The 27,215-nt window shown below is 45.0% G+C and overlaps 2 protein-coding genes across 5 annotated transcripts; both read right to left on the reverse strand.

The window, feature by feature from the left end:
* Nucleotides 1–8,963: 8,963 nt before the first annotated feature.
* Nucleotides 8,964–17,655, reverse strand: rbm26 (RNA binding motif protein 26). 4 transcript variants are annotated; one of them, XM_076155320.1, is made up of 22 exons: nucleotides 17,219–17,655; nucleotides 16,912–17,030; nucleotides 16,497–16,615; nucleotides 16,235–16,326; nucleotides 15,864–16,135; nucleotides 15,436–15,717; nucleotides 14,909–15,151; nucleotides 14,675–14,815; nucleotides 14,368–14,508; nucleotides 13,800–13,908; nucleotides 13,536–13,695; nucleotides 13,235–13,438; nucleotides 13,018–13,116; nucleotides 12,850–12,912; nucleotides 12,659–12,757; nucleotides 12,487–12,561; nucleotides 12,167–12,346; nucleotides 11,806–11,910; nucleotides 11,304–11,501; nucleotides 10,427–10,513; nucleotides 10,218–10,331; nucleotides 8,964–9,648 (listed from the first exon to the last, which is right to left on the reverse strand). In XM_076155320.1, the coding sequence occupies exons 1-22, from the start codon at nucleotides 17,275–17,277 to the stop codon at nucleotides 9,559–9,561; spliced, it is 3,051 nt and encodes a 1,016-aa protein (XP_076011435.1). In that variant the 5' UTR covers nucleotides 17,278–17,655; the 3' UTR covers nucleotides 8,964–9,558. The 4 variants fall into 4 exon arrangements, with proteins under 4 accessions (XP_076011435.1, XP_076011434.1, XP_076011433.1 ...); XM_076155319.1 differs by having other exon boundaries at nucleotides 13,018–13,119; XM_076155318.1 differs by having other exon boundaries at nucleotides 14,675–15,151.
* Nucleotides 17,656–19,781: 2,126 nt separating this feature from the next.
* On the reverse strand, nucleotides 19,782–27,083 carry cyp27c1 (cytochrome P450, family 27, subfamily C, polypeptide 1). Its single transcript, XM_076156036.1, has 9 exons — nucleotides 26,686–27,083; nucleotides 25,284–25,474; nucleotides 24,664–24,863; nucleotides 24,141–24,350; nucleotides 23,171–23,334; nucleotides 21,015–21,181; nucleotides 20,766–20,844; nucleotides 20,326–20,529; nucleotides 19,782–20,203 (listed from the first exon to the last, which is right to left on the reverse strand). The coding sequence occupies exons 1-9, from the start codon at nucleotides 26,974–26,976 to the stop codon at nucleotides 20,084–20,086; spliced, it is 1,626 nt and encodes a 541-aa protein (XP_076012151.1). The 5' UTR covers nucleotides 26,977–27,083; the 3' UTR covers nucleotides 19,782–20,083.
* Nucleotides 27,084–27,215: the final 132 nt, after the last annotated feature.

Here is a 27,215-nt window from a genome sequence, read left to right on the forward strand (position 1 = left end):
CTGTTGCAAACATATGGGGAGATGCCAGCTTTGAAAAATGTCATCTTTAAAAGGCAAATCTAAATGTCAGAGAGACAGATACTTTACACATAGAGAGACGCTGCCTTCAGGGCCCGAACGCAAAAGGCGGGAGAATTATATTTTTTCCCAGCTGAGATGAGCGACAATTACAGCATCAAGCATACAAAGTAGTGCAGTTAGATCCACCGTATAGCCCGGAGACGAGCGAGGTCACTGTGTTTACAAAAATGAGTCGGGGAAATCATAAAAAGAAAGAAAGAAAGAAAGAAATACAAGAGGGAAACGGATTTTATTCGTTGGCAAAATAGAGACGTCTCTGCATCACAATACTGCGATACGCAACTCAGCTGCACGGCTCCATAACTAAGCTTTAATTGTTTGATAATGTAGCTACTTAATACATTATTAAGGGTGACAGATTCAGGTGCAATGAACTGGGTGGGCATTTTCAGGAATTTACAGAAAAGAATACAAAACAGGAACATAGTGTGTGTGCTTGCATTTGTGTTTGTGTGTTTGTTTGTGTTTGCGGGTGAAAGCTCGACTTCACCGCTGGCACCGGGGTCACAAGTCTCGCCGAGAAGAACAACAGCAGGATGAAACAAGCGGAGCAGTGAGCCTGTAAATCTTGCATGCTGGTGAATGTCAATCTCATGAATAAGCCAAGTAGGAATAAAGGCTTTGTCCTCTTGTTTGGTTTAAAGTTTGTCTGTACGCAGAATGTTTGTAATGTGTTTGTCTGACTGGCTGAGTTTGGCCACATCTCAATCAACAGTGAGCCAGGTGCAGGTAAGCAGCAGGAAATCAAGTAAAATGGAGGATGAGGGAGACAGAAGAGGAGAAACAGAAGAGACGGACACATAGAGAGAGACACACACACACACGGGGAGAGAACAGAGGTCTGCCTGCGCTCTGCTCCTCCCAGCTCAGGTCAGGTCCTTCTGTATTGATGTCTGAGGTCATGTGTCAGGTCGGGGGGGCGAGCTAATCTTAACTCTGTGGCTGGAGGGCACCTTCACTCCACGGGGCATTTAGGTTCCTCTTCAAACCCATCAGAGAACCACCGGGCACTTCTCTTAGCATGCAAATGAGACAGAAATAAATGTCCCGTCACTTCTGGGGCTCCATGTCCCAAAGTGCTGAACGCTCCTCATGTCAACCCCCACTCCCCCCTCCCCACTCCAGCTGCTTCAGAAGCCCTCCACCGCCCCCGTGCACCTCCCTGACTCTTACTCTCCTCTTATGTTCTTTAAATGAGCTTTCCAACTCCACTTCTTTCTAGCAATTCAATTTTACAAGGCCATTACCCTGGTGTAATGTGGAGGTTAAATATATCAGGGCAGACGTTATGTGAAAATAATTAGTGCTAATGAATAATGCACTCATTCAGCTGATGAGGGATGGTTGTCAGGGTAATGGAGTGCAAGGGAGGGGCCCCTCTGACAAATGAAATTAAAATATTTAAACACTGTTTTACGATATTACCGGGGCCCGCACGCTTCTTTCCTGTTACCTACGTGTTGAGCGGGGCGGCGAGGCCTCGGCCTGACACCACGCTCCGGCCATTAGTCATACGCCACATCCATCTTAAGCGCGCTCAGATACAGGCAGGGACGCGTCCTCCGCCTGCACTTCATCCCCAGCCGGGGACCCGTCTCACACCACAGCTATACCTCCTCACACTCCTGATCACTCTGACGACATCACAGACACCCTCCCCGCATCCACAGCCTCAGCCTGTCTGCCACATTATATTTTGTCCCCTTTATTTATTGTCACTGCGCTCATTCAGTGTCTTACAATCTCATTCTGCAGCCATCATGTGACAATGAAGGATGTGAGTTATAAATCCTCCAGTTTACTGTGCCCTCCCAGCCAATTGGCCTTCTTAAATCAATAATGGTGGACCAAGGTCTCTGAGAGTGATAAATGGTAAAGCATCAACACCATTTCATTAGACATGATTGTAGGAGGAGGAGACGAGCGTCTTTGACAGGGGACAGAAGTCTCATATCACCTCAGTGCTTCTCCTGATGAAACGCTCCAAAGGAGACAGAAGCAGAGCAACAAAGGGGACAGAGATCAATAATTATTCACAACAAAATGTCAAATTTGATCTGAGAATGTAAGAAATCATGCAACTTTTTAAGGTCATATTTCATTTTCACAGCACAATGGGGTCGCCGTTATCAAATGGACGTCTGTTCGTCCCCTCAGGCTTCACAAAGTCAGCCGACGCTGCACTCGGCTCCATCTGACAACTTTTATTAATCTCGTATTTCTCAGATTGGTGCCATATACATTTGACTTGTAAAACAGGCCTAATTACTGGGCCCAAAATATGCACGACACACATCAAACAGTAAGTTACAGTAGAAGCCTCTCTCTCTCTCTCTCTCTCTCTCTCTCTCTCTCTCCCTCTCTCTCCCTCTCCCCCTCTCCCTCTCCCCCAGAAACACTGATTATAACAGGGACATTAAAAGGGAATTACAGCGAAACAATTTACACTTAATGTAGCAGTCATAAGAACAGGCAAGAAGGATGGACAAAGATATAGCAGAATTAATAATACATGCTTTAATTAAGCGGCGGGGAATGCAAAGAGCAGGATCAAGGCACAGGGAGGGATGGGGGGAGGGGAGGGAGGGGAGGGGAGGGGGGAAGAACAGTGGTACGGAAAAAGAGGCAGAGGGAGGAAGGAAAAAAGGACCAATGACAAAGTGTAAAACAGAGTGGAAGGTGTAAGTGTGTGTGTGTGTGTGGGGGGGGGGGGGGAAATGTGGCTGTGGGTTTTCTGCGGCGTGATTCATGGGCAGTAAATATGCAGAGCCTGATGGCCATAAGGCAATCAGAGGAGCGCCACTCATCTACATGTTGCACATTGGGCTATAATCCATCTGAGGGGCAAAGGAATAATGATAGCAGGAAGCAGGAATAAGAGCAGGGTCTGTTTATTACCTCCGACAGATCCATAATGCATACAGATGTGAGGCGCGCCGGCTGCAGCCTCTGGCCAACGGGACTCCATTCAAAAGTACAGACAGCAATATTGTTTTTAGTGTAATGAAAGACAATCTGATTGAAGCACCTATTAAGGCACATAACTCTGGAGCGGGCTGTCTTATAAAGTTCTAAAAAAAGTGCGAGCACTAATGATCGCTGTCAGAGCGCCCGGCTGAGCGACGAGGCTGCAGGGAGGAGGAAGAGTGAGAAGGAGGAAGAGGGAGAGAGGAATTTGGCAGCTCAAGGCAACAACAAGGTCACCTATAAATGACACGGATATGGGAATCTGGGAATGTGTGTAGTGGAATGTAATCCTATGGGTAAGATGCTGTCCATCATTACGATTCGTCTTAAATGTATAGAAAAATAAAGACGTGTCATTAACGACCTAATTTCACTGATGTTGTCATTGTGTTTATTTCCCTTACATATGTACAAACATACACTCTCTCTCTCTCTCTCTCTCACACACACACACACACACACACACACACACACACACAGACACACACACCAACAAAGCCACCCCCTCCCCCCTTTTCCTTTACTGTCTCCTCACAGAGGACATTAACACCAGCATCCTACTGCTGCTGGAGTAAGTAATAAATTGTGTTGAACATTGATAAACTAATGCAATTACCTGCAGGGCAAGTCAGCTAATTTAGAGATACCAGGTTTGCTCATGGGCTGGGGCGGGGGTCTGAATTGGCCCCAAGGGTGAAAGATGGCGCCTTTATTACATCTGAGAGGTCAGCTCGGTAGCACTGTATTAGGATTGATCTTTTGATCCCTGCCTGGAACCCCCATACTGTACCAACCCCATCTGGCTGAGCTGAGAGGGAGAAAACAGCTTATCTGGCGCAAAGGGTTAACTCTGCCAGCCAGGCCGCCTAATTGAGCACCACACATCTACGCTACACAGCAGAAACAGGAACCTAGAGAGTCGTAACAAGCCAGGCGTGACTTATTCACATAATAAAGCAAGCAGATATCTAAATGAGCCATTGAGCTCGCCAGAGGGAGGGAGGCCATTAGGCCGTGTGGACCGTGGGTACATATTTGTATATCTACAATTGCCCCATCATTTGCATATGTGGCTGGCTGTAGAAATGTTAGTCAGTGCTTGTACCCAGGGGCCTAATGACAGAGCGGCACAAGTTTGTACTCACCCACATAGTCATAAACAAGTCATTCGTTCGGCTCGCAAAAAAATGGAAAAAGTGATCGACGTGAGGAATCTGAGACAAAGAGCAGCTTCAGGTCTGTGAGACAGGGACGTCTCAACTCTTATGACTCTCGTTCAACGTTGCATCATTGTTGGTTATCTACTTGTAAACCGCAATCAACGTATTATTCCTCTGTAATTTGCCTTTATTCGCTTCCCACTGCTGTTACTGAAGACTCAAAGCACTTCCCCTCATTTAATAATGTGTGGACGTGTTCGTCCCGGGCTTCATATGTGTCGAACGTCCTTCTCTGTCTATAATTCAGCATTAACCCCATCATTCTGAGCATGTTTGTTTTTATATCCAGGCAAAATAAAACACTGTTTTTTCTGACTATGCAGCAGGATTTTAGATATTAATTCAATGTTATATTGTTCCAGTACTTTGAATGTGTTAAACCGAGACAATTGGCAATTAGTGTTAAAACAGGAGTTACATTGTCTCCGTCTCTTTCTCGCTGCAAAGCAAACATAATAAGAACAGAGCGACCTTTTAATGAACCGTGCATCTATTATCTGTTGTTCTCTCATATTGGCCCCTTATGTGTTTGCTATAGGGAACACAATCGCAACAATAATACACGGCTGTCACTAATCAGAGTCTTGTGGTAATGGGTCAGGGGTCAGTCTTTAATGTGACCTCTGACACATAATTAAATTGCCATCTTTAACCTCAGTTACAAGCTGTCAGGGCACATTGGATTACATGCTGCAAATCACTGCACTGATCAATGACAGCAGAGGGGGAGAGTCTGCTGCTGCACCGGCACACAGATTATCTTTAATGAAGCTGAACTGTACAGTGATCATGTTAGCAAAAGGCTAATTACATTCTCACTGACGTATTGCTGTAACACACTCATGCTAACAGGAGCGAGGAGAATACAGGGGAACCAATAAAGCTGCAAACTGCTACTTCCTGTATACAGTCACATAATTTGATGGATAAAAATAAGCAATTTGTGTTGGCAAGATCATCATTTAAACTAGAGGCCATACCGCCACCAAGGCCGTGTAGTCCTCCAATCATGACTCTTAAAAATGAAATTTAACAGTTTATTGACTGGACTTTGAATTTGGACCTTTAACAGTTGTTTTATAATCAAAACATGGAGTGATGTTGCCTTTGTTGCAGAAGTAGAACACATGTACACCAGGTTTGGCTACATTAGACTGATTCATTCATGAGATACAGCGCAGACATATGAGCCACGCCCACTCTGATTCAGCAAAAACCCTAAAGAATGTCAAAAAACAAAGAAGAGAGTTGAGTCCAGATTGCTCCAGACATTCGTGACGGACTGAAACAATATGTTATTGCTCATGATTGACTTTGATTAGCAGCGTTGCTCGCAGCAGCGTGATGAGTGACGGCACAGAGCAGCTCGTCTTGATTTATTGACAGCGTTTCCCTACCCTGCCGGTTTACCTGGATGTCTGTCCTCCATCAGAGTCCAGACATCCAGGTTAAAGGGCTTCGTTATGTCCAACACAGCAGCATTTCCTGTCAACACGTCCGTCTAACACTGAACAGACTTGACTGAGGACAGTGAAGAAGGTTTTAAGGAGAAAAAAAAGTGTTTTTGTCTCACAGCAGAGTAATAACAGATTTCTTTTATGTAACACTAAATTTTACTGTTGAGGCTTTACAGGCGGCGAACACTCTCCTCACTCAGACAGACACACAACCACAACTGCAGCTGGTGCTACAGAAAAAAAATGTGTCCCCGAACTCAAATGAGCCTGAATGACTATGCTGATTATGATTTAGAGGCTGCTAGTTTTATTTCAAACTGTGCCTTGCTTTGTGGCCAGGGGCCCTGTGTTGTTTAAAGGGTTGTCAGGGTATAAATACTAAATTAATCATGCTTTGGCTCAACTTGCTAGGGACTGAAATTTGCTTATGGAGGCCCATGATCACATAAAATATTAATGGCTTTACAGAGAACTGGCATTGTTGGCGTGTGAGAGCAGCGAGCATGTGGTGGGAGGGGTCAGTAACAGCTTCTCCCCATCTTCACCTTCAACCAAAAATGACACAAGTGATGGAAACTTAAGCGTAGGTCCATTTTCCGTCAAACGGCATTCAGACTTATTTGGTGTGTTACTCTACAAAACTCGTGCTAATTACTATTAATTGGCATACAGCGATGTTTTCGATACTGTGAAGATCGCAGCGAAACAATTCAAATGAATAGGAATAAATAAATGATGTCGTGCTTTATCCCAGTTGTTGCATATCAATATGACCGACTTCTAAAGCCCCTGGGAGCTTCAATGAGGAGCAGCAATCAGTTTCATTGACAGGATGCAAAAAGAAATACACACTGGGTAAGCAGACTGCAACCCAGATCTGAGTCACAATTCGACCTAATCAAACTCACCCATACTGCTTTGGCAATCAGTAACTTTACATGCATGTTCAAACTTATTTCATACTATGATTGAGGCAATAAGAGGCTTAATTTCAATCATCATAACACTGAAATGAGGATGAATGCATCTCCTTGTGTGTTGTGTATTCGACAAACCACTGTATCTGAATCTCTCTGTGATTACATCATACAGGAAGCTAAGAATAGAGTGCATGGAAACATCTCTACTTTCATCTTTCACACACACACTCACACACACACACGAGCAGACAAAATGGGCATGTTAACAATAATAACACAAAGCAAAAAGCAAGTGTGTTGGAGGACGAGCAGACAGAGAAATGCAGGTTTGTTTACAGAGAGCAGGAGGTCCCAGGCAAACACAAAGAACTTTAACTCGGCACGGAACAAAGGAGTGTGTGAGTCAAGTGATGGAGGCCACGCTGGGGGGAAAACAAAACAAGGAAAAGAGAAAGAAAACGAATGAAAGCTCAGCCCCAGTGTTTTTGGAACCTAAATATCATTCACTTGATCCACCATTTGAAAAAAGAAAAACATTATTAAAACGCATTCCAAATGTTTACGCCATTTGTCTCCTTGACACAAATCAGAAAGAAAGGATTTGGATAATGGATGACACGGATGTTGTAAACTTGTTAGGTCGTATTTCCTGAGCTCACACAGAGCCTATAAACATCCTCTGCCCACTGAGACACAAAAGGGAGCAGACACACACACTTATACACTCACACACTCCTGCACGCTGGTCACATCCCCACCCAAGTAGCTGAGAGCTGTGCAGCCGCTCCCAGTAGTGCTAATAAACAATTAAATGTGGATATTTGTGAGAGTCAAACATGTGACATGACAAATGATAGCGACAAAATCTAAGGATTACTTGACGACCGCACACAGGTGAGACCGCTGCAGACTGCTGGTGTGCCGCTTGCACATCCTCCCACTGGTGTGTGGAGCCCCAGTGGGTAAACGAGCTGACAGGAGGGGGCATTTAAAACCCCCACACAGGAAGGAAGCAAAAGGGGATGAGGGGAAGGATTCCGGTGGTAGCACAGAGGAAAAAAGGTTTCATGATAAACAGCGGAGAGTCCACAAGAGCAAATCTGATTTCTCACAATTATCTCTGCGAGGCTGACAGGCACCAGGGGGGGGCCCAGGAACTCGGAAGTGCTGCACGCTGATTGGGTTATTTGTCCTCCGTTCTTCCAGACTGAGGGATTGTGGGAGCTGTGTTGTGGAGAGCCTCTCTGCAGGTGTATGCTAACCCCTAATATAAGCTACAGTATGTCCCCTTTCCTCCATTTAAACACAAACTCACTTTTGAGGAAACCACGCAGCTTTACATGTTTAACCCATATCAGCTGGGTATCGCAGGGACAAATCGAACCCAGGAGATTAAGGAGTTTAGCGTATTGTAAAATCCTTTTATAACGCAACTGCTGTGTTATAAAAGTAAAGCATTGAAAGTAAAATATCAAAGCACTGCTGCAAAGCATTTAAAAGACATCAGATACTAGTATAAAGATGAGTTTACACACTAGCATGAACCTTTCAGCTTTGTTGTAAAAAGACAAAATCTTCCATTGCATGAATTTGTGACTGCGTCTGTTTGTTTTGTTATTCTACTAATAGTTTAATAAATGTTTTTGGAAACATTCTTGAGTTTTACTTGATAAAGCTTTAAAAAAAAGGGAATTAACATCATTACTCAATTGACTGAGTTTTTGTTTATTACCTAAATCTTTTCCGGTCCTTCAGTTAACCGAGTGCAAAATTTGAAAACATGCAACATTAACAGGCAAGAATTAGTTCCATACCAAAGGTCAACATTTTCAATAAAAAAGGTTTAATTTAAAAATGATATAAAACTATTTTGCATGTTTACAGCAGATGGTTTGCACCCACACACACACACACACCCACACTGTGACAGTAAACACCACTGGGCTCAGATGAACATTTAAATGCTTCTTGGTTTTGGGGGGAAAGTGCTGCTCTCCTGGCTCCGGCCCAGCGTCGCTGCCTGCAGCACAAACAAACATGTCATCATTAATGAGGTATAACACTGTTAGGAATTAGGAGATAAACTTTCAGTCAGTCATAAGAAATGTTTCATGATGACAAAGAATGAAATGGCTCATGTTCTTACCTCAGCATTTACACCAATACTGCAGTCAAATATTGATGTTTAAACATGCTTTAAAAAAATAAAGTTTGGGTGGAACTTTGAGGCGGACCTCAACATGGACTTTGCTCTTTATGTGAGGAGGAAGTTGTTTTTGTTTTTGAAATGGTCTTTGTTCAGCTCTTTTGGAGTGCTCTTTTCTTTAGTGCTGCTTTTTTTTTTTCTTTCTTTTTTTTGTGCAGCTTTTTTTTTTCCAGACCATTTCAACTCTTTATTTTTTTTTTTTTACAATTCAAAGTAAAGCCAAGAACTGAGAAGCAAAGCTTTCATACAAATCATTAAAATCCAGACATAAAATATTTACAAATGAGCATTTTACCGGTCGTCTATTCTGCGTAACAGAAAGTCAGTCAGTGAAGTCACAGCACAGGGGTTTGATTTCTGGCAACTTAAACCAAATGGGTTATTTCAAAGTTAACAAAACTATCAATACTGAAAGAACCAAAGCAACAAAAAAGTTACAGAACTGTTTCAATGATTTAAGAGAATCGGAAAAACAAAAATCAAAAAAAAAAAAAAAAGGGAAAGGGAAAAAAAAAATTCTCATAATTGTTGAAACTGGTAAACACATTAAAATTAATCAAACTTGCACAAATCCTTAGTCAGTTCATATGTGATGGGGAAAAGCTTATCCAAAGTCAAACATGACTAATTCATTATAAACAAGCCTTCAAATAACAAAAGTGTAGCAACAGTTGTTTGGCAGCCCAGTAGGTGGGGCCTCTGAGCGATCATCTGCGCCAGGATCGAGGCTCATTGTCGTCCTCTTCCTCATCGTCATCCTGCAGCAACGCATCATCGCTCAGTGACTCTTCCAGGTACTGACGGGAAGAGAAACACACACACACACACCATTCAGACACGAGGTTGAAGTGAAAGATTGGCATCTTTGAATGCAGAGACATTTCAGCCCGAGTGTCGGTCGGCTCCTCTCGACCTGCACCAACCTGCTAATGAGGGCTGCAGTGGGACTCATTTTCAGCTTCGGTGTGTGTGTGTGTGTGTGTGTGTGTGTGTGTGTGTGTGTGTGTGTGTGTGTGTGTGTGTGTGTGTGTGTGTGTGTGTAAAACTCCACCTCAGGTAAACAGCAGACACCAATAATGACATGTAATGGCCACATGAAGCAAGCCCTGCTTTAATGTTTAACAGCTCCCTCTAGTGTTTTCAGACTAGAACCTCATTGATGAAAGTTCTTTGAAATGCTGGACTGGTGTGATATTGAAAACAATGCTATAATACTAAGCATTCCCAGTTTATGTTGGATTATGTTACCGGTGTAGTGAGAACACTCTCCTGATGAGAGCCTCTCATCTTTATAGGGTAAAGATAAAACACACAACTTCACCACAGGAACATCTATGAAGACAAAGTGAGTGAAGATCCCACAAACCTCCTCCTCCTCTGGTTCTGCTTCGTCAGGATCCACAGTGCTGAGGGTCGTCACAGGCTTGTGCCAGGACAGACGTAAACTCTGGTTGTTCAGCTTCACTCCATGAACAGCCGCCTGTACATGAACAAAGCATGAGAGACCTTTAAACCATCGGGATATCAGGATAATGAAGAGGCACACGTTTAGGTTTAGCTTGGTAGGCGACGCACCTGTTCGGCCTCGGGTCGACTCCTGTAGGTGATCACAGCTCGCAGGTTCTGCTCGTCTATCTGGCAATCTTCAATCTCTCCAAATTGCTGAAATATTGGGCACACACAATGTTGGTCACAAAAAAGGTGTGCATTAAACTCCCTTTATGACGCTATGATGTCATTTGTTAACTTCCAGAGGAGCTGAGAGGGGGCAGCTGACATTAGAGAGCAGCTCGCTTCACTGTTTGGCTTGTTACATTTCCTGACCTCATGAGTAAGAAGGCCACAGGAACCACAACAAGACTCTGCATCATTGGTGTTCAGGTGCACTATGCAGCTTAATTCACCAGAGGGCGCTGTTTGCATCTTTGTCACAAAAAGGCTCTGATACTAAAGAAGCGCCGCATATTCCATCACAGACTAACACACATTTACTGTAAACCCAGCTGGAATTATTTTAATGTTACAAAATGACTGCCCCTTTATTGGAACACTGTTCTGTCTCCAGGAGGGAAACTAGGCTGGAGAAGCCAGAAGTCATCACAGCTTTGTGTTGGACCCTTAACGCTGACATACTTGGCTGGGAAAGTCGGCAGTATTACTGATGTGTGGTGTATCCCTGGATATTTGCGTCATTCCATCTGGTAAAGGTAATTAGTGTGGGAGCAGAGATCAGATTCTTAGAAGCAAGAATAATGTCTGTCAGGAGATCTACAACAGCTTCGTTTGACCTTTTTAAGGAAAGACCACAGAGGTTCTTATTCCCATGTTGTGTTGCAAAAGTATTCTACAATGTGTGTGTTCGCTCTTTCATCTGGTTTTAGAAAAGTCCATATTTGTTCAATCCCCTCATTAAGTCATTATTTCCCCGTGAGCCGGTTGGAAGATAACTTACAGCAAAGTGAGGCAGCAGGTCGACGCGGTCCAACTCGGCGAAACCCGAGATCTCCAGCGCTCGAGGCCGGTGGTCCACGACTGCGTGAAGGTGCGCGCCTCTCCCGCGTCCTCTGGTGCCGCGGCCACGTGCCCTGAGGGAGCTGCGGCCCCGCGCATGCATGCCCCGCCCTCGACCCAGGATCCCCCGTTTAGCCGCCTGGGTGGAAACAAAAGGAAAGGCGTACGTAAAGAGTCAGACTGAGCAGAAATATGGAGCCGACAGACCAGGACTTCATCAAACACTCACAACAACATGAACCAACTCTACACTTAACTAACTCCTAAAACACAAGTACACTTCCTGCTTTACACTCAAAATGCTCCACACGTCTCTTCTCAGTGTTACAATGCAGTACTGCCCCCTAGTGGCAGCAGGTGTGTACCGCACACTTTCAGGCAAATAGCTAGAAGCCATTTCTCCAAACCAGTATTCCCACCCCATTAAAAGATGGAGTCTCTACCTCTATTTGCATCTGTGTGTACTTTATCTTCAGCAGAGCCGTGTCTTCTCCAGCCTGAGTCTTCTTGTACAGGTCCAGCTCTGCATCCAGCAGCTCCTTCTGGGCCTGAACACATTCAGAGGACACAGATGAAGACAGAGGCAGGACGCGTTTCATCTATTGACACTGAGAAACCTGTAGCTTTCTGCTTTAATGACGTGTGTGTGTGTGTGTGTGTGTGTGTGTGTGTGTGTGTGTGTGTGTGTGTGTGTGTGTGTGTGTGTGTGTGTGTGTGTGTGTGTGTGTGTGTGTGTGTGTGTGTGTGTGTGTGTGTGTGTGTGTGTGTGTGTGTGTGTGTGTGTGTGTGTGTTGCATAGAGTACCTGGGCCTTGCTCTTGGCCATCCTCAGTGGGTTGTTGCTGCCGACACTGCTGCTTGAGATCCCCTTGATCTCCTCCTGTAGTTTGGTGATGCTCTTGGTTAATGTGCCCAGCGTCTCCATGATCTTGGCTTTATCCTCTGCTTTCATGGCTTTGTTCTTCTCCAGTTTGGAAATCAGGAGCTGCGGAAGGGGCAGAGGGGAATGAGCACGACGAGCGAGGGCGATCAAGAAACAGACGTGTTCCCGTAGTGTTCCTACGGACACGAGACCCGCGATGCAACAGAGTGCTAATTAAGACTCCCCTTCCCAAAGTATCTCACCTTTTGTGTTTCGATGTGCTTCTCCAGTATCTCCTGCTTCTTCTTCCTTACGTCCTGCTGGAGTTTCAGGGCTTCCTGTGAATGTTATTAAGTGGAATAATCAGGCACCTTCTTGGCAAGAGAAGTGGATCTATCAACACGGCTCAACACGGCAGCCTCTCCCTCCTCTCACCTGTTTCTTCTTCATGGCTTCCTCTGTGTTTTTCTGCACCGCCTTCATGGCAGCAGGATTGTACACGGTCTTTGTGAGGCCCATGGAGGTGGAAAACACCTGAAACACACACAGATACAATTTATAGAAGGGAAAGAAATACAGTAAGACGCCAAAGGTAAATGTGTGCTGGAAGGGGAGCAGACTCCGACCTTCTCTACGGGAGTGGCTGGTTTGATCGGGAAACCCAAGGCGTCCTTGACTTTAGAGGGATTCTGCATGAATAAAACAGGAAGAAATATTTAACATTTATACGCCAATTCCACTTTTCACATGCATATGGGAGAAAACACACTCTCCGGCCAGTGCTGCTCACACACCTGGGAGGCGATGCTGGAGTCTTGCGAGGGCTCAGGGTTGGCGACGGGCATTGGTCCTAGGCGATCTTTGACCGACTGCTTCAGAGCCGTGGCTGGGGGCTGCTGGATGTAAAAGGAGACGTACGTTTTAGTTCTGACAGTTTTCCGTTGCGGTGCCGTTATCGTAAACCAATGAGGCCAATGCGTCTTTCCCATTTCAAGCCACGCGAGCGTTTACCATGGCTGGCTGTGACGGCGGCAGCAGCTGAGAGTGAGTTTGGCTCTGACCCTGAGCGGCTCCGTCGCCTCCGTCTTCTCTGAACCAGTACACCCTTATGAAGCGGTTGTTGAGAACGGCCTCGGTGCTGTGCATCGCCTGTTTGGCCTCATCTGGAGAGGCGAACTGGATCAGTGCGCCTTCTGGATCGTTCTTGAAGGCCACCTGACAACAATCATTTTATTGTTATTGGTTACTACTTTAAAATGTCTCGACGTTAAAGCTGCGAATTTCAACCTCGAGCAGAGTTAAAGTGACCGACCTGCAGGTTGACGATGGTGCCAAACTTGCTGAAATGCTCGTTGAGTTTGCTGATGTTGTTGAGCTCGGGGGGAATTTGCCGAACCAGCAGCTTGGCGTTGGAGGAGATGAAGGGGGGTCTCTTGTGGTAACCCTGGTGGTTGGGCTTGTTGAAGTTGTGTCTGAGCAGAGAAGACGCATCGTTACGCCACAAAATGAGACTTCTCTGAAAACACTTATAGCAACAGACACATTCACTCCTATTTTACAGCATTGTTGGCCTTACTTCTCAAACCATGGTTTTTTGGAGAGGATGCCGCCATCGTGGGAGACAAGTGGCCTCTTCCTCGGGTCAGACTCCATAACGATCCTCATGTTGTTGTTTGGAATCTTCTCTGTAATGAGATATGGAGAGGAGAACACACAAGAATGAACTGGTTGTACAATGCATTCAAATCCCACACTGCAGCTCCTAAATGTGTGCCTATGATACAGACTGCAGGTCTTCAGTGGCCCAGATCAGACTTTTCTCAGATCTGATCGTTTGTATCAGGTCTGGGCCACTTTCATACGTGGCATTGTTCTAACTCAAAGCCTTTGTCATCATTTTACGCATGCGGGTCGTCCGAAAAACAAGAAAGATGGAGGTCAGCAGTGGCGCAGCATTTCAGTGGAGGCACAATGAACACAACCCTGGTTTCTGATCGTCTCCTCTACCGGACATATGACCACCGTCTATTCCACCTTAACTCTGTGCGTGAGAACTTCCTCTTCCGGTTGTTTTGTTTAGCAAATCAACCGCACAACAAAGCACGAAGCCACCGGACTGCAGTGTAGAGCAAAGTGAAGCGCACCTCTGGGTGGCAGCTCCACCTCGCTCATGGTGAGGCCGATCAGGTTGGGTCGCTGAGCGTTGACCCGGTGGCGGTAGACGGGCCTGGAGGTGCTGGTAATGCTGGGAGCTTCGGGGTTGTACACATCCGAGTCAAAGATGTCTGGTGGGCAGAAAGAGAGAGAGAGAGGCCAAGTTAGCACGTTTGCCAGTGAGGCAAATTCCTCTCACGGTTTCTTTGAGACATGCAAAGAAACGTCATCCACCAGGTGACTCTCAAACACAAACACAAACACTTTTGTGTTTAGACAAACACAAAGCGCTATTACCAGGAGGAAACAGCGGCGGCGGAGGCTGAGGGAGTGACGGGCGCATCCCAGAGGTGACGATGGTGGGAACCGAGCTGGTGATGGAACTGGGCGGAGCGTCCATGCCCGAGGGTTGTAGAGGAGGAAGAGGAGGTGGGGGCCCTGGGTAAGACACAAGTTCAGATTGTGAATCAAAACAAAAACAGTCAAATGAATGAATTCTGGGAGTACGAGAGGACAGTTCTGAATTCTTACCTGCGATGGGTGGGAGGCTGGGTGGGAGGGTGCCGGGCGGGGGCACGGGGGGCCGCATGTTCACAGGTGGCGGGCTCAAGAGCGGCGGAGGGGGCGGGAGGCCTGGAGGCGGCTGTGGCTCCCCGCCCGGGATCGGGGGAGGCTGGAACGGCAGCATGTTGGGCAAATTGACGTCCTCCACCACGACCGGGTCACTACCGTGGTCGAAAGGACACATGTCCCCTCGCATGCAGAAGCCTTTCTCTGGAACAGGAAGCAGACGTTAGCAAAGGCAAAGGCAGTGGCTCAGTGGGTAGAGCTTCCGCTTGGGAACTGGAGGGTCGCCGGTTGGAGTCCCTGCCAAGGTGCCCCTGAGCAAGGCACCGAACCCTCAATTGCTCCCCCCTCTGCGTAGGGTGGTAATGTAATGTAAGTCGCTTTGGATAAAAGCGTCTGCCAAATGCTTGTAATGTAATGTAATGTAATGTAATGTAACAAAACACAACAGAGCGATATGTTAGGCAGCCCTTTCCGTCGCCCCATCTTACCATCGTAGTCGCGGCACCTCTTCCTCAGCTGAGGAGGTGGCCCCCTGATGAAGGGGCCGCGGTCCACAGGGTGCTCCGGGTGGAAGTCCGACCAGCTCTCTGTGGTGTTGCTGTTGCTGTGATGATGCGAAGGCGCGATGACCGTAATGGTGCTGCTCAGTGTTGGCACAGCGAAGTGTGTAGTAGTGGCGGTGGAGACCAGGGCTGGTGGGGGGAAACCCTCGCCCCCCTCCGGCCGCTCCACTCGATCGTGCTCATATTTTGGCTTTCCTGGATCTCGTTCTGTTGGCAAACCAGAACAAAAATTCAAAAATGATATCACCGGTGAGACTATTACTGTTTGACCTCATGCGTATTCAAAAACCCATTTCCAGTCTAGCTGAAGTTCCGATCTTCCATGATTTTCCAGGCATCAATCAGGTCCTCACCTCTACTCCTGCTTCGAGACCGACTCCTGCTGTGGGACCTGCTCCTGCTGCGGTCTCGCTCCCTGTCCCTGTCCCTGTCTCTATCCCTGTCCCTCTCTCTGTCCCGGTCTCGGATGCGATCCTTGCTCCAGCTCCGGGTCGGACTCCGGCTGTAGCTCCGGCTGCAGCCTCTCCTGCGGTTGTAGCGATCGCGGTAAGAGTCCCTCCTCGGTGGGTTGCGGTCATATTCCCTTTTCCTGGAGCGATCGTCCCGCTTCCGATCGTCTCCTCTCCTTATTTGTTAAAGACATGCAAATAAGTACAAAGGACATTCACGTTTAAACTACAAATTGAGATGATTGACACACACACACACACACACACACACACACCTGCCGTCTCTGCCGTAGCGAGAGCCTGACTGTGGAGGGCTGTGAGTCATCCTCCGGGGGAACTTTCTGTCGCGATCCTCTTCCCGATTGGGCTGCACATGGGAAACGAGAAATTCAAATATTTAATGATGCTCGCCACTGACATGAAGTTGTTGGCTCGCACTGCTCAACACTCGAATGAATGAATAAATGAAACACAAATGTAACAAGGCAGCGTTTCACCAGCTATCCTTTCAATACTCTTCGTCTTATCAGAGATTACCTCGTCTTTCTTCTGCTCGTCTTTCTCCACTTTGACCGCAGACGGCGCCTGCTCCGGCTGGGGGAGGTAGCTTTTGTTGTTTACAGCCTCAAACATTTTATCCACAAATGGTTGGGTCTCTGGAAGACAGTGGGAGCAAAGCAGAGGACTACACTTAAAGACTCGGACGGCCACATGATCTGAGGAACAAGCTCCTAAGCTGAACATGAACATTTTATTGTTGGCATATTTGCATTTTCTTTACATAGCATGAGGCGCTCACATTTCCACCAACAGTGTCATGGAGGCGAGGTGCCTCTGGGTATGAATGCTAAGTTTAAAAGTGGAACAACTAGAATAAATGCAAAACCAATAACATGCATGATGTAACAGCGGCTAAATGTCACAATAAAGAGTTAACATGTAACTTCCTTACCTTTCTGTAGGAACACATCCAGCTGGTCTATGCACAGCGCTTTAAGCTCCTTTTCACTTTTATCCTTCTTCACTAAAGCAACAACATATTTGGCGAGAGCTGAAGGGTCTGCATCACATCTGGAATGACAAAGGAATAAAACAAAGTTAGCACACCAATAAAACTTCGGAGCTATGAAACCACAGTAAAAACACTACACGAGCGTTCAATAATAAGTTTTGTTATTCACGAACAGATAGTTGAGTGAAGCTAACGTTAGCGGTGTAACTCAGCCCGGCTAACAGCAGTCACAGCTCCCGCTACTTACATGGGCTCCAGAGTTTCAGAAAGCCACGTTTTCAATGCGTCGAGGTTTTCGATGATCATATTGGATCGAAACGAGCTTTCCCACCGCCGCGTTCACATTAGCTGGGTCTGTCTGTCAGGGATGACAGCTGACATTAGCACGCATTTAGCTGTGTGGCTAAAGGCAACTTAGCTTAAGTTAACAACGCTAGCCTTAGCAGCCAATGCGAGCATACGTCTTTCCAGGCCCAAACGCAGATATACGACCCCCCCGGACGCGTGTTGTGTTTCAGTTACTACAACACGGAGTATAAGAGTTTATTTGCTCAGCATCGGTCGCCTTGTTCTGAATATTACGGGTGGATATTATCTGCACAATAGCAGGAGTATCCACGCTTATCTTGCCACTTTATCCCTCCTCCTGAGCTAACGTGCCATCGAGCAACTATTTACTTCCGCTAGTTTTTCTCGTGTTTAATATCGCGAGACCAATAGGACCGTAGCTGTGGTTACTGCCGTAGATATGGATCACTACCTCTGCTTTATTGTTAATTACAAAAATACTTACCGTTTATACGCGAGTCTACTGCTGATTTTATTTATGATCTTACGTTAAAATGTGACTTTTGAGATCATACACAAATTATATACAGATTCATCAGTCACTATACTGACTCCTGAAGTTTGGACAGGATTTATAACAAATTCTCTACCTCAAAACAGGGTACTTTGTCTAAATCTTTTAAGGTAGTTTAGACAATTAGATATTTGAATAATTGTTAATTGATGTATTGTGTTATTTATAAGGCAGCTTGATTATAGCTCATTGGACCTAACACTGAAAACAATTACACTGGAAACACATCTGGTAACACCAAACACATTATCACACTGAAACATGTCATCATACGGAAAATAACATGATCACACTATAAACTGCTCTGATCGCACAGTGTTCACTGTCAACGTTGCTGATCACACTGAAACCAGATAATCATACTGAAAACAGCTATGAGTATACTATGATCTAAGACTATGATCACACTGAAAACAATCCTGGTAACTGCAAACGCACAATGAAAACAGTTATTACATAAAAAAATAAAATGCATGATGACACGGCACAGGTCTGACTACAATGAAGACGCATCTGATTACTCAACAAACAATTGTAAGCACACCAAAGACAATGCTGTTCACACTGGAAACAGCTGTGATCACACCGGAAATAGTTGTGATCCCACTGACTGCTCACTCCAAAAACATTACTGATCACACAGGACACATCCAATCACACTGGAAAGAGGCGTGATCACAATGAAAACAGCTCCGATTGCACTGAAAACCAATCTGATCACACGAAGAACAATTGGGGTTTGGGTCCTGGACAAGATGGCAGAAGAGCAGTTGTGTGAAAGGAAATAAGAGCCACTGTGATTGACATGTTGTAAACAGAGATCTAACACGAGCTCAGACTATAGTGAGAGAGAAAAAGGAACATCCATTCATTTTAATACTTCTGTTGGCTTATCATTTTATAGTTATAGACAGAAAATGACACAATGTTAAAATAATTATAAGAAAGCTTTATTGGCACCCAGTTTCACTGGGACTACAGTACAACATTTACAGGTTACAAAAGAGGGACACAAAAGAAGATAAATAGAAAGACATAAATGTTTCCATTTCCTTAACTGTGTAAAACTGTACGGCCCTCATAAAGCTACAGTCCCACATCTCGTCTCTTTCCTTTACAAAGACAACAGTTCATTGACATACATCATCTCTCTATGCAAATCGTAAAAAAAAAATATAAAAACCCAAATACTGACTATATTTGTGATCATTGCTCTTATCATAATATACTGTGTGATACAAACTGTGTGCAGTATCATGACATTTCATTACCAACCTTTCAATCCTTCATTCAAACCTCCTACTACTGTATATGATTCATAGTTGAGCTCTGCTTTCTTGGATTGCATAATATACTGAACAACCTTCACATTTTGACATAATTTGGTGGAAATACAGTTTGTTGAACACAGGTTTACTAAGCATGTCTCCGTTGTGTAAAATTGTAACAACAGTCAACACGTTAAACCCTTTCCTAGCTGATTCCTTTACACAAAACAATGAAAATATGCATGAACTAAAATTATTCTGCTTCAGTGATGAACTTAAATGTTAACCTGGAAAGTATTTTGGCTGGCAACATGCAGAGAAGATAATGATCAAATAAAAGCCTCTAAAAACAGCTCATACATTCAGGGTCGCCCTTCAACATTCAACTGCTTTCTCAAACTTGAATGGAAACAATACAGTTAGATTAAGTAATAATTGTGTGCGTGTGCGCTAAAGGATACAGTGTAAGAATGTAAAATATTCCACTCATTATTTTGAAATGATGAATGGAAGGAGTAACAGTCCAATCAACCAATAAAAAACGCTTGTGTCTTTACATTATTGGTCCTCTTCTGTCTTTGTCACTACAAAACAGTGGAAGGTGAGACATAACTTTTGCAAACTTGAATGGAAACAATACAGTTAGATTAAGTAATAATTGTGTGTGTGTGTGCGCTAAAGGATACAGTGTAAGAATTTAAAATATTCCACTCATTACTTTGAAATGATGAATGGAAGGAGTAACAGTCCAATCAACCAATAAAAACAGCTTGTGTCTTTACATTATTGGTCCTCTTCTGTCTTTGTGTCCTCCTCACTACAAAACACTGGAAGGTGAGACATAACTTTTGCCTGAGTAAAACCTCAGATCACTATCTGTAATCTAACAGGGAAGAAGTATAAAAGTGTTCAATCCTCCCTAATATTGAACACAAGTAATACACATACTGTACAGAAGAGCAGTAGAAAGAGAAGAATGCATCTAGTTTTGCCGGTCAACAAACTGCAGGTGGATGGGGGCAGCAGGACAAAGCAGGCCGTGGGTCTTGGACTTGACGTCATCAGTGAGAGGAGACAAACAAATGTTGAACCTTTGAATCAGCTGTGCAGAGAGAAACATAATGGAATCAGATTAAGTAGTCAAACATCAACTAGAGTAGTGCAGAGCATTTGTAAGCGGACGCATTTACAGATACATATGGAGACAAAATGTGAGCAGATTACCCTTGCGAGACCAAGGTGCATCTCCAACTCTGCTATTCTCCTGCCAATACAGCTTCTGATGCCGTAGCCAAAGGGAATTGAGCCAAAGTTATCAACACGGTCTGTGGCATCTTTCCGTATCCAGCGATCTGGTCGAAAATCGGAAGCATCTGGGAAATTCTCCTCATCAAAGGATGTGGAGTAGTGACACAGAGCCAACTGAGTCTATCAGAGCAGACGAGAAAAAGGGAATATATCAATTGTGTCATGATAACAGCCTGCCTATTGTACACACACACACACATCTGTACTGGAGAGAGAAATGCATGAGTAATGCAGGATCACGTTACATCTGGTTCCACTGTAATGTTTTTGGCTGCCTCTTATGGTCCAGCTTCTTCTTCAACACACGCACACTCTCTCCCGTCACATCTGATATACTGTATCGCCATCACTCTTACCCCTTTGGGAATGAAGTATCCACCCACCACCATGTCATCCTGGGTAATCCGTCCGTTTCCAGGGAGAACTGGAAAAAGTCTGCTCCCAGGGAGGGGCACACAAAGACTGTTATTCATTATCCTGCTACATTATCAGTGCTTACAGGAGAGGGGGCCTGTTTCTAAGCAATATACACCAACTGCTGGAAGTTGCAGGCAACAGAGAGAATGCTGGGAAATTATACAAGGAAATATCCATGCAGTCTGCACCTGAGAGTCTCTTTGACTAGACCTCTGATGAGAGGAAGGCGAGGGACATCGTCAGCTGTGGGGACGGTTTCTGCTCCTACATTCTCCATCACCTCCATGTAGATTTGCTGTTGTATATGTGGGTGACGTGCAAGCAGGTAGCTCGCCCATGACAGCGTGAAAGAGGTCTAAGGAAGCAAAGAATAGGGTTTTAGAAATGGTGTGTTCATGTTTGTTTGGATTTACAGGCCATTCAGTTTCTTAATGATTAAACGTGTTTATTTTGATTCTTATTTCATGCATTCAACAGTCCATTACTTTTGTAATGAAGCTTGTGAACGGACCAGGTTGTCTGGGCAACTGGAGTGTTTGCTGCTGATTCACATAGCGTAGCGACGAGGCCAAGAGTTAGCAGCACTTTGCCAGCAATGCTATCTCACTACAAACTAGCATTGCCTTTTTGTAATTGCCAAACAAGAAGACATATCAGGTTTTCAAACTTCCCAAAAGACGTCACGAAAGAGTCCAAGATGTGGAAATGCTCTATTCTTATCAAGATCTTTACATCCGGCCTCATCACCTTTCTGTTACTCATGCATTTCCCTAGGGTATAGCCTAGTTTTTTTGCTGAAAAGACCTCAGGTCAGTCTAAGGTCAGCATCTCCCAGTGGACTTACTAATGATGAAAAGAGTAGCTTCTCTTATGCATACACCCCCCGCCGCCCCGTCTCTTTCTTTCTCTGTAGCATCTTCTATCTCCCTGTACCCCCTTCCCATCCACCCGTTCCCCCTCCGGCTCCTCCACCACCCGATTCCCATCAACCTCATTCGTCCCTAATCAACACCAGCTGGCACACAGTGTGGCGACACCTCACACAAAGCCGACGAAGAATCCCCAAAACACAGCTGTACGAGGCTTTGCTCCCTCCACTCCGCCATATTCTCTTCATTTTCAAAGATCCATGACATTCTTAGCTCCTCTTCCCGGCCCCCTCACGATGCCAGTTCTGTTGTCTTTGCAGTTTCTCGACAGCGTCCCTCTTCCTCACACCCGCCCCTCTCCCCCCCCTCATCTCACCTCTGCCCAGCCTGTGCTATAACTCTGTCTGTGGCTAACCCGTCTTGACAGCTCTTGTGTTTGCTGAGTAAAGGCTAATGCACCTCGGGGTCAGGTAATGGCTCAGCTATGCCAGCCCCCTACTAGGATGTGGCCGTTGCAACAAGTTCAACAAAAACATACACACCCTTTCATGCCTTGCCCACCCCTCCATCTGCACACCAATAATTCTAATTAATCTGACAGCAGAGAAAAGACACTGGGCAGTAGCTGCACACACACACACACACACACACACACACACACACACACACACACACACACACACACACACACACACACACACACACACACACACACACACACACACACACACACACACACACACACACACACACACACACACACACACACACACACACACACACACACACACACACACACACACACACACACACGGGAAACTACTTGGGAACATAATTCTTAGTGTATTATGTAATGCTCTACCAGTCAGACACATTTCTTCTCGTCTTTCCGGTCTCCCTATTGTTTGATCTGGTCAAACATACATGTCCATGTTTAATTGTCCTATGTGACAAACACATTTCATACTCCAGTAAACCTGGAGTCAAGAATCATTTGCAAGCAGAGCAGGACGGAGGTCTAATGTGGTAAAACTTGCACACACACACACACACACACAACACAGATGCCTGGCAGCGAAGAAGACAAAGCCCCCCTGTGTGGATCTAACAGACAGAGACAAATGACAAGAAACTAAATCTGAGTGAGAACAACTTTGTCAGTGGGATACTGTGTAACCCCCCCGCCCCCCAGATTCACTGCTCTGACCTGACGCTGGCACAGATACACAGGCATGGTTGTGGCGACAGAAACCCAACCCTTGAAACTCAATACAGACTCAGACAGACGCATAGACAGACACACATACACGTGCGATTCACCACTCCTGCAAAATGCACACAATCACAGCACCTCTGCACTCCTCCACTGCCTCAACCCTCCTCTCTCTGCACATACCTGATAACACTTCTATGGAAAGACACACACATACACAGACAGCACACACACACACACACACACACACACACACACATACCGTGTCGACCCCGGCAAGTAGCATCTCTGTTATATTGGCGTAGATTTCCTCCATGTTGATCTCCTTGGCAATGAGCATGTGTGTGAGCACGCCCCCCTTTACCTCCTCTCCACGTTCCAACTGGGCCTTGATCTCTTCCAGTTTGTTATCGACATGAATCTGGCCTGGGATTAGCAGAGAAAGAGGAGTTGGGATGAATGAATGGGAGGGGGGCCGGGGGGGTTAAAGAAAGAGGGTAAATAGAGAAGTGGACAGGTTATGTAACACAGGGATCCTTTACTCCCACAAACCCAGGCTGCAGCAGTATAGATTTATATGCTAAACAACATTCCAGTCTGTTGATCTGAAGCCATTCACCCGTAAGCCATTATTAATTAAATATTAACCATAACTAAGCTTTACTGCGTTTACTGCTTATTAAGATTAGTACCATTATAGCATAATCTTCTTTTTTTTTAATACTTGGCACCAACCCACAGAAGAGCGCACTAGGAAACAAACAAAGCATCAAGCAGGCAAGATGAGCTCCCACACTAGAGGAAGGGATTAGGCATAGAATTTCCATGTATTTTAAATCATTTCTGTGTTATCAAACATCTTGGGATGGCTTTTGTATGACCCGGCTAGTGTCTGCCTATGTAACAGAATATCTATTTGGGAGCACTTAATGGAATTAGACTGAGCATAGACCTGCAAAACACATTTGACACAGTAAAGCATTGTGTTCTGTATTGCCTCTTGTTTGCTGGCCTGCTGGCTCCAAAATTCATTGGGTTATAGTTTCAATAATTTTTAACTGTGTAGATTTAAGCAGTTCTCTTTGAGGCGAGGGGAAAGTGACTTGTGGTGCTCCACAGGGCTCAGTCCTGAGATCCTTACACTTCCGATAGTCATGACCAAGAGGACGTTTCTTAATTTTATATGCATATCAGTGGAAAACAGCAATTAGAAACATTGTAAACCAACTTACTGAATTTGAAGAGGCCATCCCATGAGTGACAGAACTCCTCCCACGGTTTGGGGATGACAGGCCGCAGCCACTTGGGAATTGCCCCAGCATACATGGTCGTCTTGAAGGAGCTGAACATGAGGTGGAGTGCACTGATGTAGTCCTGGGTTTTCTTGGGAACGTCATTCTCCAAACAACCTAGCCGGCACTCATACAAAATGGCTGCAATACCTGTAATGACAATGGGAGGGAGGAGGGATGGAGCCTTAAAAACATGCACACTTAGAGAGGGACATGTGAAGAACATGAGATCATCATTCCCTCCCTGCTTGTTTCTTGTTTGAGTAAGTTACTAAAGACTAAACCAGGTGCTGCTCATTGAGGGTTATGCAGTTTAGATCCAAAGGTACCATGAATATTACTGAATATGAGGATTTTCAGGAGTTCTTGTTTTATCTTTTGGTCCCTACTCTTCCTTCTGTCTGTCTTCTCTCATCACTTATGTCTTCCCTTCACAACAAAATCTCATTGCCTCTTTACCGACCCTCCATGGCATATTTGAAGAAGAGATCGTTCACGTTGTAAACCGTTGCTCCATCCGCTTCCCGAGAACGTAAGGCACAAACTCTCTTCAGCAGGTCGTCCACCACATTGTTTATGTCACCAGAGAACACTGCCACGTCTCGTGGACGCATGATGAGCTGTCTGAGCACGCTGCGCATCTTTAACCAATCTTCTCCCTCACTAGAAAACAAAAGAAAGGAGGTTTAGATTTCTGCAACACATTTGCAGACACACACTGGAGGAAATTACCTAGTTTGTTATTTATGAAACTATGGCAAAACTGCATATATTAGTGTCAAAAAGGTTGTATCTCAAAATATGAGAAGTAAAAGAGCATGCACACCAGCAGAAACAGTGAAATGGAGCTTATAGCGTCCCTTTCCAGGCGTTCTTACACATGGGACAATAAGATGAAAGGTTGATGTGTAGTTTGACACCTTCTTGGAAATTAAGCCCACATACATCATTAACTTCAGACATTTGTGCTGAGCCCACCCACACACAGGAGGTCCATGTAAAGTAAATAAATGATCTGGTCTAGGTTGTTTTGAGATGTAGTTGCCAGGACTGAAACATGAAAGGATGAGGAAGGGGACTCACGCTGAGATGAGGCCTGTGGCACGGCCTCGCATGTCTCTGTACTCCTTCCAGGACTCCATGTTGGCCCTCTGAGGAGCCACACCCTCTGCCCTCAGCACCTGAGCTACCAGGTCACGCCCCGCAATGGAGACCACCAGCTGAGGCCCGAAGCGGGATTTGAAGATTTCTCCGTACTTCATTTTGTGGTCCCTCTATAATGCAGAAGTGATCACAAACAGAAGACACAATTCCTAAGTGATTGACTTTGATGCAAATTATGTTTGAAACTGTTTCAATTCATAAGACTGACAACTTTTATATAAATCAAATTTGATTCATGCATTCTGTACATAGAGACTGCTAGATCATAAATCATAGCACAATACTTGAATTAAAATGAAATACGCAGATATGGATAACCAACTGCAATTTTGGGTTTGATGATAACAATCTATATGGGATTTATGTTTGTATCTTTGCCCTATTGTGTAACTCAAAATGATGGAAGTCTACCCCCCCCCCCAAAAAAACCCCCTGTGGAATTAAATAATTTTGCAACTGCAAGCAACTATCAGTGTCATCTGGACTAATGTCTACATGAAAGGAAGAAACTATCTAGAGATTTCTAGTAAATTAAGGAATGTGCTTACTTACATTAATAAAAAAATGTAAGTATGAACAAATTGTGTGTTCTATGATTTAAAAAAGTATGAATGAAAAGTACCAGTATTTTTTTTAATAAAGGGGTTTAAGGTGAGATGGACAAACATTAAAGAACACCAGCAAGAATGAAGCCATGATGCCAATAATTAATTTAAGAAGAGATTGAAATGAAAATGGCTGTTGTGGCTATATAGATGTGACATTTTAAGACGTGTGTCATCATGAGTTTGTACCAATTTTCATGTTGTTGCAGGCTCAGGGGAGCCTGTAACAACATGTTAACATCTGCAACAAATATTGTGTTAAAACAAATGTTTGTTGTGCCAAAGGAGAAGCAGATGTGTATTGGGGGTTTTGCAGACAGTGAGTGGGAACAATTAGCTGGCACTAAAAGCAGATTTGTGAAACGCCTCCATTGATTTAACTCTGGTAAGGAAGCGGGTACTTCACTTCTATCGTGTTGACACTTGAGGGATTTTTAAATTGTATAAAAGACATAAGTAGTGATTTGTCATGGTAATTGACACTTTGAAAGGCTTTGTGATCTAATGAGAGACAAACCAATGTCCAGTGTTTGACTTCAACTTCACATAATTACATGCAGGTAAAGTTACTAACAAACAGAAGTTTGAATGGACACAGCGCCTTAACGCGGCACTTTGTGCCATCTCACGCTACATCGGCTACACGTGAGGGCCAGATTGTATTAAAAGTTATTTGTCAAGAATTCAACAATATGCAAGAAAAAGCGTGCGGTTACCTGGATCTCATGAATCCTGGTGAAACCATCTCTCCAGAAGAACTCGACGAGGTTGGCGATGGTGCTGGGTCCAGGCATCTCCTTCAGGGGCTTTGCGCGGCTTTTGTCGCCGACCTCCGCCGCTGAGATCAAACTCTCCGGGACGCTCTCTTCTCCAGCTGCGGAGATCCGTAACGCATCATGGGCTGCTGACTTGTGCAAAGCGCGCAGAAGGACAAACAGCGGCTTGTTTCGCGCGTCGCTTTGAAAACTCTTACAGCACGCATTCATAATCTGATTCGTAAAAGCCATCGTGGGGAATCTTCTCTGTCCAGCTTCTCGCTCCAATGTGTTGTCATGCAGGGGAAGGAGAGGAGTGCAGCAGCTTCACTCACATCTGCAGCTGCATGTTCGCGGCACGTGTGGAATCTGTCCTCCGTGTGTGGTAATGTAATGTTAGATGGGATTGTGTCGAGGAAGAGTCGCTTGTGCAACCAAGGAGTGGAACAGGATTGGATGTTCGCTCCGGAGGAGGGAGGAAGAACACGGGA

The sequence above is a fragment of the Genypterus blacodes genome, unplaced genomic scaffold (genome assembly GCF_046128005.1).
Source record: "Genypterus blacodes isolate CSIRO-AG114 ecotype Tasmania unplaced genomic scaffold, CSIRO-AGI_Gbla_v1 ptg000067l_1, whole genome shotgun sequence".
Taxonomy (NCBI): domain Eukaryota; kingdom Metazoa; phylum Chordata; class Actinopteri; order Ophidiiformes; family Ophidiidae; genus Genypterus; species Genypterus blacodes.